General features: G+C 46.5%; 1 protein-coding gene across 1 annotated transcript; it reads right to left on the reverse strand.

The window, feature by feature from the left end:
* Positions 1 to 588: 588 nt before the first annotated feature.
* LOC147119857 (myb-related transcription factor, partner of profilin-like) lies at positions 589 to 4600 on the reverse strand. Its single transcript, XM_085983785.1, has 3 exons — positions 2700 to 4600; positions 2257 to 2419; positions 589 to 2097 (listed from the first exon to the last, which is right to left on the reverse strand). Exons 1-3 carry the CDS (start codon positions 2934 to 2936, stop codon positions 1877 to 1879), a joined length of 621 nt encoding a protein of 206 aa, XP_085839911.1. The 5' UTR covers positions 2937 to 4600; the 3' UTR covers positions 589 to 1876.
* Positions 4601 to 17961: the final 13361 nt, after the last annotated feature.

The raw sequence follows: 17961 nt of genomic DNA on the forward strand, positions 1-17961 counted from the left end.
ACCTTTTTGAGGGGCTGGCTCGAACACGAGGCTGGCTTACTGGGGACAAGGGCTATCCTCTCTGCTCATGGCTGATGACAACACTCCGTGTGGCCGACACCCCAGCAGAAGACCTGATCAACAGCGGCCATCAGGCGACCAGACACAGTGAACAGCACACTGTTGGTGCTCTCAAAAAGCGTTTCCGATGTCTGGAACTTTCGGGGGGGTCCCTGCAGTACTCGCCGGAGCAAGTGGGTCACATCGTCGTCATCTGCTGCATGCTCCACAACTTGGCGATTCGACGCACCCAGCCAATTCCACCTGTCCCTCAACGACCAGCAGAGCAGGTGGAGGAGGAGGAGGATGAGGAGGAGGAGGAAGAGCAGGCGGAGGAGGAGGAGGAGGAGGAAGAGCAGGCGGAGGAGGAGGATGAGGAGCAGGAAGATGGAAAGGCTCCTGAAAGTGGAAGGGCCATACGTCAGAGGCTCATCAGGACTCATTTCAAGACCCCTCTGTCGGAATGATGAGAGTCCTAACTCCTGCGCACTTTGGATGTTTGACGGCCTCTGAATGCCAGCATCACTGAAAGTAGTCACGTGCACCATGCCACATTGAAACTTTTGTTTATTGTCACAAAAGTCTTTCATTACAGCAAAACAACATCATGTCAACAGAAACCATAACTAACAAAATAACTGTGAACTCTTCAGCAAAGCCGCAAAATCAACAAACCTTCTGCAAATATAACAACAGGTGAGGGTGTCCTTGAATTTGGACAAAGAAACGTTTCAGCACCTCCCTCTACAACTGGCCCCTTGAGGGAGAACGACTTCTCTTTTGTGGCCGGCCCCTTCCCTCCCTGCTGCTCCTACATAATTGGACGCCAGTGGCGGGCTCAAGGCTGGGGGACGCCTGCTGACTGTGTGGAAGCGCAGAAGCCCCTGAGGGACGGCCTGGCCGACCTCTGGGCTTGGAGTGTGCGGATGCAGGATGCTTGATGTGACCATGGCTGGAAGCAGTGTGCCCTGCAGGTGGTGGCAGCTGCACTGCAGACGTCCCAGCGCTGGCATGTGCAATGGTCTCCTGCCGAGAGAGGACACCTGCACCATGGTCAGACGACACACCGGCTATCTGAGGGGAGCGGCTCGGCTCATCTGCCACAATCGCATGCTCCACTGATTCCTGGCCTTGTATGGGACTGGAAGGGCCCGGGGTGATCCTCACTGATGCAGAGAGGGTGGCTGCAGTGAGAGATCGCGTTGCCTCAATCTGGGTGTGGACGAGCCCAGCAAGTGACTGCATGGCAAAAGTGAGGACCTGTGTGCCAGGTGCCAGTGCTTCGGAGAAGCCCTGGACAGTTCTTTCCATTGACTCGGACAAGGCAGGTGCCGACCGCTCCACTGCCTCGGACAAGCCCTGGACAGACCTTTCCAGGGATTGTCCGAAGCCCTCAACAGTCCTTTCCATAGCGGCCTCAAAGCCCTGGACAGTCCTCTCCATTGTTGGGCCGAAGCCTTGGATAGTCCTCTCCATTGTTGGCCCGAAGCCCTGGATAGACCTGTCCATTGTTGCCCTGAAGCCCTAGATAGACTTGTCCATTGTTGCGCCGAAGCCCTGGATAGACTTGTCCATTGTTGCACTGAAGCCCTGGAGAGTCCTGTCCATTGTTGCCCCGAAGCCCTGGAGAGTCCTTTCCATTGTTGCCCCGAAGTCCAACATACTCTTAGTCAATGTATCTATTGACTGAGGCATCTTCTCCACTGCAGCCATCAGCTCCGTCTGTCTTAGCCGGGCCTGTTTGCTCATTTCACCCAGGCGACGCACCTCCTCTGCACTCTGAGCAGCAGTCATAACTACCTGCCTTGCCCTCCGGGGAGACGGTGGCCGAACTTGACTATCCCCTTGCGTTGCTGCATGCCGCTTGTTCCGGCAACTGGTTCATCCTCAGAGCCGCACCCCCTCTGCTCCCCTCCAGGGGACTACTATCCCCAGTCTGTAGATGTGCCCGCTCCCTGGATTCTGCAATGGCTGGTCCGGATTCCTCCTGCTCCTCGCCTCCGATGGCACTGGCACTGGCAGCTTCAGTGCGTTGAGCCCGAGTTGGTGCTGATTCATCTGAAAGCAGGGAGTTGGAAGAGTGGCTTTAGCAAAAGGACAGGTTTGCGGAAAGGCATGCCAGATTGCGGCAAGGCTCTGACATGGCTGCACACTGAGGAAGCATGCTGGCGGGGGGACCAAGTGGAAGGCAACAGGTGAAAAAGGTGAGAGACTTACCCTCGCTGTCGGAAATGGGGTCGGCAGATGCAGTGGTCACAGGACCAGGCAGACATCCTCCAAGAATCTGGTGCACTCTCTCCTCCAGATCCGTGAGAGGGACCACATGTGGAGGCCCGCCACCGGTTTGAAAGTGGTCCCTTCGCCTCGCCGCCAGCTTGGCCTGGAGAGGAAAGAAGGGGAAGTTGTGTTACATGAGGCCTTGAGACATCATCGCATGCCCCCATGGTGAAAGAGCCCTTACATGAGGCCTTGAGACATCATCGCATGCCCCCCATGGTGAAAGAGCCCTTACATGAGGCCTTGAGACATCTGTCCATGTGTGTGGCCAGAAAGGGCCATGGGTGCTTGCTGACAGATGGCCATTGGGGCATCATGGCAACAGAGTGCCCGAAGTCAGCTGCAGATGGAGGGAATCAGAAGTTTGCTAAACCATCACTCACCCTAACGATCCGTGTGAGGTCGTTGAATTTCTTCCTGCACTGAACAGGGGTCCTGGTCGCCATGCTGCTGGAGTTGACCCTCACAGCAACGTCCCTCCAAGATCTTCGGTAAGCCTTCTGATTCGGCCTTTTGCCATTGTCCGGATACAGGGCATCTCGACGGCGCTCAACTGCAGCCACCAACTGGTCCAGAGCCTCAGTGCTGAAGTGCTCCGCTCTCTGTCTAACCTTCTCCATGCTCAACAAGTTTCTAATGCCAGAGAAGGGCGAGCGCCGATGCTGAGGCCTACAGGGCGTTGGGTGTGGCAGCTCAGGCTGACTGACCCACCCCTTTAAGAGCCGGCCGGCGCCTGGAAGTCTCGTGGTTTCCCGTAATTGAGATCACCTGCGCTGCGCCCGTCCGCGTCGATATTGAGTAGCGCCTGAACTTTTGCGCCTTCGGAGCACCGTGCAATGGCTGATTTAACGCATCAATCCCCTTTGGGGGTGATGCAACCCAATATGTCTCCAGGCAGCGATAAGTTTTGTCTGGCTATAAACTATGCGCACCGCCAGTTCTACCGCCTCAAGCGGGGCTATACCCAATTTCTAGGCCTGTCTCTGTTTATATTACACTAGACCCTGTTTCTGTTTATATTAAATAGACCCTGTCTCATTTTATATTACACTGGACCCTGTTTCAGTTTATATTACACTGGACCCTGTCTCTGTTTATATTAGACTATACCCTGTCTCAGTTTATATTACACTGGACCCTGTCTCTGTTTATATTACTCTAGATATTGTCTCTGTTTATATTACACTGGACCCTGTCTCTGTTTATATTAAACTAGGCACTGTCACTTTATATTACACTAGCCCTTGTCTCTGTTTATATTATACGAGACGCTGTCTCTGTTTATATTAAACTAGGCCTTGTCTCTGTTTATATTACACTGGACCCTGTCTCTGTTTATATTAAACTAGGCCCTGTCTCTGTTTATATTAAACTAGGCACTGTCACTGTTTATATTACACTAGCCCCTGTCTCTGTTTATATTATACTAGACGGTGTATCTGTTTATATTAATCTAGGCCCTGTCTCTGTTTATATTACACTGGATCCTGTCTCTGTTTATATTAAACTAGGCCCTGTCTCTGTTTATGTTAAACTAGGCCCTGTCTCTTTTTATATTACACTGGACCATGTCTCTGTTTATATTAAACTAGGCCCTGTCTCTGTATATATTAAACCACGCCCTGTCTCTGTTTATAATAAACTAGGCACTGTCTCTGTTTATATTACACTAGACCCTGTCTCTGTTTATATTAAACTAGACTCTGTCTCTGTTTATGTTACACTAGACTCCGTCTCTGTTTATATTACACTGTACCTTTCTCAGTTTATATTACACTAGAGGCTGTCTCTGTTTATATTACACTAGACCCTGTCTCTGTTTATCTTAAACTAGGCCCTTTCTCTGTTTATATTACACTAGACCCTGTCTCTCTTTATATTACACTAGACACTGTCTCTGTTTATATTAAACCAGACCCCGTCTCAGCTCATATTACACTGGACCCTGTCTCTGTTAATATTACACTATACCCTGCCTCAGTTTATATTACACTGGACCATGTCTTTGTTTATATTACACTTGAACCTGTCTCTGTTGATAGTAAACTAGACCCTGTCTCTGTTTATATGACACTAGACCCTGTCTCTGTTTATATTACACTAGGCCCTGTCTCTGTTTATATTACACTAGAACCTGTCTCTGTTGATATTGAACTAGACCCTGTCTCTGTTTATGTTGCAATCAACTCCGTCTCTGTTTATATTACACTAGGCCCTGTCTCTGTTTATATTACACTAGACCCTGTCTCTGTTTATATTGCACTAGACCCTGTCTCTGTTTATATTCCACTGAACCCTGTCGCTGTTTATATTATGCTCAACCCTGTCTCTTTTTATATTACACTGGACCCTGTCTCTGTTTAAATCACACTAGACGCTGCCTCTGTTTATATTACACTAGACCCTGTCTCTGTTTATATTGCACTAGACCCTGTCTCTGTTTATATTCCACTGAACCCTGTCGCTGTTTATATTATGCTCAACACTGTCTCTTTTTATATTACACTGGACCCTGTCTCTGTTTATATTACACTAGACACTGTCTCTGTTTATAATACACTAGACCCTGTCTCTGTTTATATTACACCAGACCCTGTCGCTGTTTATATTAAACTAGACTCTGTCTCTGTTTATGTTACACTGTACCCTGTCTCTGTTTATATTAAACTAGGCCCTGTCTCTGTTTATATTACACTAGACCCTGTCTCTGTTTATATTACACGATAAGCTGTTCTGTTTATATTACACTAGACCCTGTCTCTGTTTATATTACACTAGACCCTGTCTCTGTTTATATTACACTAGACCCTGTCTCTGTTTATATTACACGAGACCGTATCACAGTTTATTTTACACTGGACCCTTTCTCTGTTTACATTACACGAGACCCTGTCTCTGTTTGTATTATACTAGGCCCTGTCTCTGTTAATATTACACTTGACCCTGTCTCTGTTTATATTACACTAGACCATGTCTCTGTTTATATTACACTAGCGCTGCTTCTTTTTATATTACACTAGACCCTGTCTCTGTTTATATTACACTAGGCCCTGTCGTTGTTTATATTACACTAGATCCTGCCTCTGTTTATATTACACTAGAGACTTTCTCTGTTTATATTACACTTGACCCTGTCTCTGTTTATATTACACTAGACCATGTCTCTGTTTATATTACACTAGCGCTGCTTCTTTTTATATTACACTAGACCCTGTCTCTGTTTATATTACACTAGGCCCTGTCGTTGTTTATATTACACTAGATCCTGCCTCTGTTTATATTAAACTAGGCCCTGTCTCTGTTTATGTTAAACTAGGCCCTGTCTCTGTTTATATTACACTGGACCATGTCTCTGTTTATATTAAACTAGGCCCTGTCTCTGTATATATTAAACCACGCCCTTTCTCTGTTTATAATAAACTAGGCACTGTCTCTCTTTATGTTAAACTAGGCCCTTTCTCTATTTATATTACACTAGACCCTGTCTCTGTTTATATTAAACTAGACTCTGTCTCTGTTTATGTTACACTCGACTCCGTCTCTGTTTATATTACACTGTACCTTTCTCTGTTTATATTACACTAGAGGCTGTCTCTGTTTATATTACACTAGACCCTGTCTCTGTTTATCTTAAACTAGGCCCTTTCTCTGTTTATATTACAGTAGACCCTGTCTCTGTTTATATTACACTGGACCCTCTCTCTGATTATATTAAACTAGGCCCTGTCTCTGTTTATATTAAACTAGGCCCAGTCTCTGTTTATATTAAACTAGACCCTGTCTCTGTTTATATTAAACTAGGCCCTGTCTCTGTATATATTAAACTCGGCCTTGACTGTTTATATTAAACTAGGCCGTCTCTGTGTATGTTAATCTAGGCCCTGTCTCTGTTTGTATTACACTAGACCTTCTGTCTGTTTACATTACACTGGACCCTGTCTCAGTTTATCTTAAACTAGGCCCTTTCTCTGTTTATATTAAACTAGACCCTGTCTCTGTTTATATTACACTAGACCCTGTCTCAGTTTATATTCCACTGAACCCTGTCGCTGATAATATTATGCTCGACCCTGTCACTGTTTATATTACACTGGACCCTGTCTCGGTTTATAATACACTAGACCGTATCTCAGTTTGTATTTCACTAGACCTTTTCTCTGTTTATATTACACGAGACCCTGTCTCTGCTGATATTTCACTCGGCCCTGTCTCAGTTTATATTACACTAGACCCTGTCTCTGTTTATATTACACAATAATCTGTTCTGTTTGTATTACACTAGACCCTGTCTCTGTTTATATTACATTAGACCGTATCTCAGTTTATATTACACTGGACCCTTTCTCTGTTTATATTACACTAGACCCGCTCTCTGTTTGTATTAAACTAGGCCCTGTCTCTCTTAATATTACATTTGACCCTGTCTCTGTTTATATTACACTAGACCCTGTCTCTGTTTATATTACACTAGACGCTGCTTCTTTTTATATTACACTAGGCCCTGTCGCTGTTTATATTACACTGGACCCTGTCTCTGATTATGTTATACTAGGCCCTGTCTCTGTTTATATTAAACTAGACCCTGTCTCTGTTTTTATTAAACTTGGCCCTGTCTCTGTGTATGTTAATCTAGGCCCTGTCTCTGTTTATATTACACTGGACCCTGTCTCAGTTTATATTCCACTGAACCCTGTCGCTGTTTATATTATGCTCAACCCTGTCTCTGTTTATATTACACTGGACCCTGTCTCGGTTTATAATACACTAGGCCCTGTCTCTGTTTATATTACACTAGACCGTATCTCAGTTTGTATTTCACTCGACCTTTTCTCTGTTTATATTACACGAGACCCTGTCTCTGCTGGTATTACACTAGGCCCTGTCTCTGTTAATATTGCACTAGACCCTGTCTCTGTTTATATTACACTAGACGCTGCTTCTGTTTATATTAAACTAGGCCCTGTCACTGTTTATATTACACTAGCCTTTGTCTCTGTTTATATTATACCAGAAGCTGTCTCTGTTTATGTTAAACTAGGCCCTGTCTCTGTTTATATTAAGCTAGGCCCTGTCTCTGTATATATTAAACTAGGCCCTGTCTCTGTTTATATTAAACTAGCCCCTGTCTCTGTTTATGTTAAAGTAGACCCTGTCTCTGTTTATATTACACTAGACCCTTTCTCAGTTTATATTACACTCAACCCTGTCTCTGTTTATATTACACGAGACCCTGTCTCTGTTTTTATTACACTAGACCCTGTCTCAGTTTATATTGCACTACGCCATATCGCTGTTAATATTACACTGGACCCTGTCTCTGTTTATATTACACTAGACCCTGTCTCTGTTTTTATTACACTAGACCCTGCCTCAGTTTATATTGCACTACGCCATATCGCTGTTAATATTACACTGGACACTGTCTCAGTTTATATTACACTCGACCCTGGCTCCGCTTATCTTACACTGGACCCTGTCTCTGTTTATATTACACTAGACACTGTCTCTGTTTATATTATACTGGACCCTGTCTCTGTTTATATTAAACTAGGCCCTGTCAGTGTTTATATTACACTAGCCCCTGTCTCTGTTTATGTTATACTAGACGCTGGCCTAGAAATTGGGTTGGGGCGCCAAGTGGCGCAAAAGTCGGCTGAGCGCAGGATTTAGACCAGCGATCGGTGTGATACCAATCGCCAGAAATACAGTTTCAGTGCCCCTCGAGGGAGACGGGGCGAGGCTCGAGGCGCTCCTCGTCCCTCTTAGGGCGCTGAAACTGATTATCGCAGCGCAACGTGCCACAGCGCCACACGCTGCAGCATGGCATGCTGCGGTACTGCAGGCCTTCCTCCCACTGTTAAGGGGGAGGTGCCTGCAACAGCTCGATCCCCGATCGCGAGTGCCGGTAAATGAGCCCGGCACCAAGGAGAAGTTTCGGGCTCTCGGGAAACAGCCGGCAATGCCGCGGGGGGGCGGGGTTAGGAGGCCGGGGACGGAGATGCTGGCAGGCAGCCGCCCCGCACCTCCACCTTAACTTGCGCCGCTGCCGGCACAGTAAGGCCCCGTGAACCGGGCGTGGGTAGCGAGCGGCGCAACTGCGGCGTTCGCTACCAAATATCGTGAACGGGGCATGAATGGGGCGCTGCGCACACCGATGACGTCATCGGTGGTGGCGCAGCGCAAATGCCTAACGCCACCATTAGAGCCCCTGCTGAATATCGCCGGAGACGCAGCCAGTGGTGCTACAGCCACTGACTGTCTCTTTAGGCACTAACAGGTGGCGCTACTCACCCAATTTCTCCCCCCCGTCTCTGTTTATATTAAACTAGGCCCTGTCTCTGTTTATATTAAAGTAGACCCTGTCTCTGTTTATATTACACTCGACCCTGTCTCTGTTTATATTACACTAGAACTTGTCTCTGTTTATATTAAACTAGGCCCTGTCTCTGTTTATATTACACTCGACCCTGTCTCTGTTTATATTACACTGGACCCTGTCTCTGTTTATATTACACTCGACCCTGTCTCAGTTCATATCACACTGGACACTGTCTCAGTTTATATTAAACTAGGCCCTGTCTCTGTTTATATTACACTAGACCCTGTCTCTGTTCTTTTAACACTCGACCCTGTCTCTGTTCATATTACTCTAGACCCCATCTCTGTTTATATTACACTAGACTCCGTCTCAGTTTATATTTCACTCGGCCCTGTCTCTGTTTATGTTACACTAGACCCTTTCTCTGTTTATATTAAACTCGGCCCTGTCTCTGTTTATATTACACAACACCCTGCCTCTGTTTATATTACACTTGACCCAGTCTCTGTTTATATTACACTAGACCCTGTCTCTGTTTATATTACTCTAGACCCTGTCTCAGTTTCTATTACACTGGGCCCTGTCTCAGTTTATGTTACACTGGACCCTGTCTCTGTTTATATTATACTCAGCCCTATCTCTGTTTATCTTACAATAGCCCCAGATGCTGTTTATATTACACTAGTCCCTGTCTCTGTTAATATTACACTGGGCCCTGTCTCTGTTAATATTACTCTACACCCTGTCTCAGTTTATCTTATACTAGACCCTGTCTCTGTTTATAATACACTAGACCCTGTCTCTCTTTATATTACACTGGGCCCTGTCTCTGTTAATATTACACTAGACCCTGCCTCTGTGTATATTATACTCGGCGCTGTCTCTGATTATATTACATTAGGCCCTGTCTCTGTTTATATTACACGAGACCTTCTCTCCGTTTATATTACACGAGACCCTGTCTCTGTTGATATTACACTAGATGCTGTCTCTGTTTCTATTACACTAGACCCTGTCTCTGTTAATGTTACACTAGAACCTGTCTCTGTTAATGTTACACTACACCCTGTCTCTGTTTATATTACACTAGCTGGGGAGCTCCGCGTTGCGAGGGCAATTTTGGGGCGCTTGGTCTCCCTGCCCCTGTGTGTCCCCCCTCTCCCTGTCATGTCCTCTCCCTGTCCTATCCCTCCCTCCCTCCCATGTCCTCTCCCAGTCCTATCCCTCCCCTGTCTCCCTCCCTCCCCTGTCTCCCTCCCACCCTCCCCTGTCTCCCTCCCTCCCCTGTCTCCCTCCCCTCCCCCACCCCCTCACCTACCCCCGCCCCCACTCCGCTCTGTCCCTCTCTCCGGTCCCTCCCCCTGCCTAGCGCCTGAGGTCCGGTGCCGTTGCGATAGCGGCCGGGCCGTGACGGACCGGAGCTGAGGTCCCCCGCGTATCGCGCGGCTGATGGACGGCCGCTGTGGGCGGGCGGGAGGGCGGCGCATGCGCGGTCAGTGCGGGCGGCGCGAGCCCCCCGCGAGTTCCTGAGGCTCGCCCCCCCCGCGATTTCCTGAGGATCTCCCCACCCCCCCCGCGATTTCGCGAGGCTCCCTCCCTCGCGATTTCCCGAGGCTCTCCCACCCCCGCGATTTCCCAAGGCTCTCCCCCCCCCCGCGATTTCCCGAGGCTCTCCCCCCCCGCGATTCCCCGAGTCTCTCCCCCCCCCGCGATTTCCCGAGGCTCTCTTCCCCCCCTCGCGATTTCCCAAGGCTCTCCCCCCCTATTAAATTGTTATTTAATTCCCTAACACATCATTAAAATATTTACCTTAGTTCCCTAACACACAGAAAGTGTGGGGGAAAAAATTGTGAAAAATCAAGATGGCGGCCACTCACCTTGGTTCAGAAGGATAAGGCCCGCCCACACACGCACCGATTGGTCGAGCGGTCAGGTCACCGAAGCGTAGGATTGGTCAATCGTCGAGTCACTCGACACTCAACTGGAGGAAGGAACCCGCCGTCCGATTGGTGGAACTCGACGTCACACGGTCGCTAATGAGATGCTAATGAGCGGAATGCTGAACGTTTTCGGGATACCGCGGGCGGGATTTTTGTCCGGCCGAAACGTAAATACGCCTATGACCGGTCCAGAATCGCAAGCTTTCTTTTGAGGTGATGCGCGCGTCGGTACGCTCTGTAACTTTCAAACGTATAGAGAACGGACAGACAGACATCGGGACAGACAGAAGAGCCGCTTTATATATATAGATTAGGCCCTGTCTCTGTTTATGTTCCACTGAACGCTGTCTCTGTTTATATTCCACTGAACCCTGTCTCTATTTATATTACACTAGACCCTGTCTCAGTTAATATTACACTCGACCCTGTCTCTGTTTATATTACTCTAGACTCTGTCTCTGTTTATATTACACTGGACCCTGTCTCTGTTTATATTACCCTCGACCCTGTCTCAGTTGATATCACACTGGACACTGTCTCAGTTTATATTAAACTAGGCCCTGTCTCTGTTTATATTAAACTAGGCCCTGTCTCTGTTTGTATTACACGAGACTCCGTCTCAGTTTATATTTCACTAGGCACTGTCTCTTTTCTTTTTACACTCAACCCTGTCTCTGTTCATATTAGTCTAGACCCCATCTCTGTTTATATTACACTAGACTCCGTCTCAGTTTATATTTCACTAGGCATTGTCTCTCTTTATGTTACACTCGACCCTTTCTCTGTTTATATTAAACTAGGCCCTGTTTCTGTTTATATTACACAAGACCCTGCCTCTGTTTATATTACACTTGACCCTGTCTCTGTTTATATTACAGTAGACCCTGTCTGTGTTTATATTACTATAGACCCTGTCTCAGTTTCTATTACACTGGGCCCTGTCTCAGTTTATGTTATACTGGACCCTGTCTCTGTTTATATTATACTCAGCCCTATCTCTGTTTATCTTACATTAGCCCCAGACGCTGTTTAAATTACACTAGTCCCTGTCTCTGTTAATATTACACTGGGCCCTGTCTCTGTTAATATTACTCTACACCCTGTCTCAGTTTATCTTATACTAGACCCTGTCTCTGTTTATAATACACTAGACCCTGTCTCTCTTTATATTACACTGGGTCCTGTCTCTGTTAATATTACACTCGACCCTGCCTCTGTGTATATTATACTCGGCGCTGTCTCTGCTTATATTACATTAGGCCCTGACTCTGTTTATATTAAACTAGGCCCTGTCTCTGTTTATATTACACTAGACCTTCTCTCCGTTTATATTACACTAGACCCTGTCTCTGTTGATATTACACTAGATGCTGTCTCTGTTTATATTACACTAGACCCTGTCTCTGTTTATATTACACTAGACCTTCTCTCCGTTTATATTACACTAGACCCTGTCTCTGTTGATATTACACTAGATGCTGTCTCTGTTTATATTACACTAGACACTGTCTCTGTTTATATTACACTAGACCCTGTCTCTGTTTATATTACACTAGGCCCTGTCTCTGTTTATATTCCACTGAACGCTGTCTCTGTTTATATTCCACTGAACCCTGTCTCTTTTTATATTACACTGGACCCTGTCTCTTTTTATATTAAACTAGGCCCTGTCTGTTACGTCCGTGAATGATTGAGACACGGACTAGCAGGAGAGAAAATAAACAGATCTTTACTGGTGAAAGGCATAAACGAAACTAAACAACAGAGGCTCTCTAGCGCCTTTTATACAGGGGTGGTCACTGCCGGTACTGCAGTCTGAGACCAGTTATTCTCTTAAAGGTACATACACAACAATTCCTCCCCTTTTAGATAAACTGTACATAACATTCATTTAACAACTAATGATAACGAATTACAATCACAATTACTGTTGCTAGATACATTGGTTAAGTTTAAGCAATTATAAGTTCAGTCTTTGAGGAGGCTTCCTGATTCTGTCTGCATAACGCCTCTTTGGAGTATCAGGTTCTTCTGGCAATGTTGAGCCGGAATCAATGTCGTTGTTTGGTTCATCTGCTTCCAATATTAGCGGGTCTGCGGTAGCTGCAATTGGAACGTCGATTTCATTACCAGGTGTATCAGATCGTGGTGTGGAGTTGACGTTTTCCAGTGACTCTAGAATCTGGTCAGCATGTCGTCTTACAATGCTCTCCCCAATGTCCATGGTATACATGAAAGGTCCTTGTCGTGTACAAATCGTTCCTGGCTGCCATTTCTCAGTGCGATAGTCCCGGGCCAAAACTGGTTGACCTATCTTAAAACTCCTGGTCGGCCTTTCATTCATATTCTGAAACTGCCTGTTCTCCACATCTCTTCGGACGTTTGGCTTAACCAAATCCAAGCGGCATCGTAGTCTTCGATTGAAGAACATCGTGGCTGGAGTTTGGTTGGTAACCGCATGTGTCGCATTCCGGTAGGCAAACAAGAAGTTGTCCACCTTGTGTTGTAGGGGTATATCTTCATTACACATTGCCTTGATAGTCTTCTGGAATTTTTGGACAAACCTCTCGGCCAATCCATTAGTGGCTGGATGATATGGGGCAGATGTGTAATGCTTAACACCATTGTTCTTTAAGAACCTCCGGAACTCTTCAGACACAAACTGTGGTCCATTGTCAGAGCAACTCTGTTCAGGCAGCCCATTCCTGGCGAATATGGTTCGTAAAACTGTGATAGTTTTTTCCATGGTGGTTGAGGACATTTTTATTACCTCTGGCCACTTTGAATGTGCATCCACCGCAATAAAAACATCGAATCCATGAAGGGACCAGCAAAATCAATGTGCACCCTTTGCCACGGAGATTAAGGCCACTCCCATGAATGCAGAGGAGCTTGTGGTGGGGCGTTTTGGACCTTCTGGCATCCTGCACAGCTCTTGGTCATCTCTTCGATTTCTCTATCGATTCCCGGCCACCACACAAATGCTCTGGCTAAGCTCTTCATTTTTACCCCACCCAGATGACCCTCATGAAGCTCATTGAGCACTCTATCCGTCAACTTAGGTGGAATTACTACTCTGGATCCACACATCAAGGTTCCTCTGCACACTGACAGCTGTTCCCTTCTTGGCGAGAATGCTGGCAGCAGTGGTTTGCCATGTGCTGGCCATCCCTTCACCGTTAAATCATAGACCCGTGATAGTGTCGGGTCATTCCATGTTTCCTTTTCTATGTTTGCATTCGTCACAGGGAGACATTCGACTATGGTCGAGTGGAATAACTCCATTGGATCCTCTGCAAGGTCTTCTTCTTCCACCGTCGGCAATGGTAGACGTGACAATCCATCAGCATTTCCATGCTGTTTAGTTCCTTTGTACTCGATGTCATATTGGTGTGCCCCTAGGAAAAGGGACCATCTCTGCAGCCGTTGTGCTGTCATTATCGGTACACCCTTCTGAGGGTTGAAAATGGAGACAAGAGGTTGATGATCGGTTAGTAGAGTAAATTTTTGACCGTGCAGATAGTGATTGAACCTCTTCACCCCCCACACTAGGCTGAGGGCCTCTCTGTCAATCTGGGCATAGTTACGCTCGGCAGAAGTTAACGAGCGTGACGCAAAAGCTATCGGCCTCTCCAAACCATCAAGGAATTTATGTGACAGTACCGCCCCAATGCCGTAAGGAGACGCATCACACGCCAGCCTGATTGGCAGTGCTGGGTTGTAGTGAGCCAATACTTCCTTTGAAGTGATTAAGTCCTTACTCTTCTGAAAAGCACGCGTACAATCATCGCTCCATTTCCATGCTACCCCCGTTCGTAGCAGGGCGTTCAGTGGGAACAGAATTGTCGACAAATTCGGCAAAAACTTATGATAGTAATTCACCAACCCGAGGAATGACCTCAGCTGCGACACATTTTCAGGCGCTGGGGCCTTAACAACCACTTCAATTTTGTCAGGGGACTTATGTAACCCCTCTTCATCAATCACGTGGCCACAATACGATATCTGTTTCTTAAAAAATTCGCACTTGGGGCGGTTGGCTCGCAGCCCATGTTCCCGTAGTCTAGTGAGCACCTGTTCTAGGTTGTTAAGGTGTTCACTGTCATCTTCACCTGTTACAAGGATGTCGTCCAAGTAACACTGAGTCCCCGGAATCCCTTGCAGGACTTGTTCCATCGCTCTTTGCCATATCGCCGGAGCCGATGCTACTCCGAATACCAATCGATGATACTGGTAAAGACCTTTTTGAGTGTTTACCGTGAGATACTTCCTAGAGGACTCTTCAACCTCCATCTGCAAATATGCTTGTGCTAGGTCAATTTTTGTAAAACGTTTCCCTCCAGACAGCGAGGCGAAGATGTCTTCTATCCTTGGAAGAGGATATTGTACTGTGCGAAGTACAGGGTTCACCGTCACCTTGAAATCCCCACAGATGCGAATCATCCTTGGCTCTCCGGACTTATTGGTTAACGTTTTCTTCATGACAGGAACGATGGGTGTCGCCCACTCGCTCCAGTTGACCTTAGACAACACGCCCGCCTTCTCCAGATTCTCCAGCTCTGCCTCGATGGCTGGGCGAATTGCATATGGTACCGGTCTCGCTTTGAAAAACTTGGGAATTGCATTCTCTTCTATTTTTATCGAGGCGGTTACGCCTTTAAGCTTGCCCAGTTCTTGTTGAAATACCTCTTTGGTGTTAGCTAAGATTGTTGACAATCGTCCAGGAGTGACGTCTTCATCTTTTTTACCATCCACCGTCATTGCATGAATGGAATGCCAATCTAAGTTTATCTTCCTGATCCATTGCCGTCCCAATAACGGTGGTCCACCATTTGGCAGCATGTAGAGATACAATTTCCGTATTTTCTTGCCATTGTAGTCGACAGGCACCCTTATTTTTCCTCTGGGGTATACTTTTTGCCCCGTATACGTCGTCAAGATGATGGATGTCTCTCTCAAGGGTATGTGTGAAAATAGCCGCTCGTAGTCTCGTCGATTCATGACGGTTAGCGCTGATCCTGTATCCAATTCCATTTTAACTTGGGACCCTGCTATCGTGAGAGTGACCCAAATGGTTCGGTGATCCTCTTTTGCGATTACATTGTGAAATTTGAGACAGCTTAGTCTTCTGTTTCCGGATTCACTATCGCTCATCTGGTCTTCGGAACTACTGTCTGTCGTCTTCTGTACTTTCTTGTACGGTTCCTTAGTAGCCTTTTTGTTGTCGCTGGTCTTCTTCCCAGACCTACAAACTCGTGCAATGTGTCCAATCTTCCCGCATTGTCTGCATATTTTGTCTTTGGACCAGCAGTCCTTCTGGTCATGGTTAGTTCTGCCGCAGCGATAACTTTTTGCAAATCCCCATGTCATTTTGTGGGTGCCGTATTCCTGTGGTTTTTGTTGAATTTCTGCAGCTCCCCTGGCTGCTGCTTCATACGATACTGCCACGCTGAAAGCCTTATCTAGCGTCAGCTCTTTTTCTGCGAGTAACTTCTTCTGTGTTCCTTCACTCAGGAGTCCACAGACAAATTTGTCCCGTAGGGTATCTGCCAGTCCTGCTCCGAACTGGCAGTGCTTTGATAGCTTGCATAGTTCCGTAAGATACTCAGCATTGCTCTTATCTTTGTACTGAGTTCTCCTGTGGAATTTAAATCTTTCTGCTATCAACAGCGGTGCAGGGTTTAAGTGCTCCTGTAGAACAGCAACAATTTCATTAAAACTCTTCGCCTTCGGTTTGGCTGGAGTAATCAGGTCCTGCAATAGGCCGTACGTTCTAGCGCCCATTAAGTTTAACAATATCGATGCCTTTTTCCCCTCCGCTATATCGTTTGCCTCGAAATATACCTCGACTATTTCCACATACGTGGTCCAGTCCTCTAATGTATTATCAAAAGCAGTGATACAGCCAGTGTTCGGCATCTTGCAAATCTAAAATGGCGCCTCCCGCGCTTTGCCTTCTTCTCCGATTTAACAAAATGGCACCTCCCGCGCTTTGCCTTCTTCCCCGCTGTTGTTAGCGCTGCTTTCCACGGTTTCTTGCGCGTATTCTTTTTCTTTTATTATTTTCCCGTCATGGAGCGGACCCTCTGGGACACTTCCCTCCCTCTTCTGAGGTCCGAACGCTGCCCAGCTTCGAAACACCAGCCGCGCCCTGTATGCTCCACCCTCTCTCTCTCTCCTTGCTTCCCGACTCGCTGCCCGGCCCCGTTGAAAAGCCACCCGATCGAGCTTCAGCCCGCCGCAGCCCAGGAAGGATCAGAGCACTACCTGCCACCAGCCCGATTAGCTGGGAAACCACGGACCGAGGAACCCAGCCTGGCTCTGGACAGTCTCTCCTGCAAGTTTTGAACTCGATGATTGACGGTCGACGCCCGTTTCACGAGTTTCAATGGCCTATTTTTTTTTCTTCTTTCTTCTGGCTCCGACCTTCAACAACGTCGTCCGAGCTGCTGATGAGCTGCAGGTATGTTCGTTTCTAACTCGTCGCCAGTGTTAAGTCCGTGAATGATTGAGACACGGACTAGCAGGAGAGAAAACAAACAGATCTTTACTGGTGAAGGGCATAAACGAAACTAAACAACAGAGGCTCTCTAGCGCCTTTTATACAGGGGTGGTCACTGCCGGTACTGCAGTCTGAGACCAGTTATTCTCTCAAAGGAACATACACAACACTGTCCATGTTTATATTAAACTAGGCCCTCTCTCTGCTTATATTAAACTAGGCCCTTGCTCTGTTTATGTTACACGATAAGCTGTTCTATTTATATTACACTAGGCCCTGTCTCTGTTTATATTACACTAGACCGTATCTCAGTTGATATTACACACGACCCTGTCTCTGTTTATATTACACTAGACCCTGGCTCTGCTAAAATACACTAGACCCTGTCTCTGTTTATATTACACTAGACCGTATCTCAGTTTATATTACACACGACCCTGTCTCTGTTTATATTACACTAGACCCTGTCACTGATTATATTACACTAGCCCCTGTCTCTGTTTATATTACACTCGAACCTGTCTCTGTTTTTATTACACCAGACCCTGTCGCTGTTTATATTACACTAGACCCTGTCACTGATTATATTACACTAGCCCCTGTCTCTGTTTATATTACACTAGAACCTGTCTCTGTTTATATTACACTGGACCCTGTCACTGATTATATTACACTACAACCTGTCTCTGTTTTTATTACACTAGACCCTGTCGCTGTTTATATTACACTAGGCCCTGTCTCTGTTTATATTACACTAGACCCTGTCTCTGATAATATTACACTAGACCCTGTCTCTGTTTATATTAAACTAGACTCTGTCTCTGTTTATGCTACACTAGACCCTGTCTCTGTTTTTGTTAAACTAGACTCCGTCTCTGTTTGTA

The sequence above is a fragment of the Somniosus microcephalus genome, chromosome 4 (genome assembly GCF_052327205.1).
Source record: "Somniosus microcephalus isolate GS21.2 chromosome 4, FLI_Smic_1.0, whole genome shotgun sequence".
In the NCBI taxonomy this organism is placed as follows: Eukaryota; Metazoa; Chordata; class Chondrichthyes; order Squaliformes; family Somniosidae; genus Somniosus; species Somniosus microcephalus.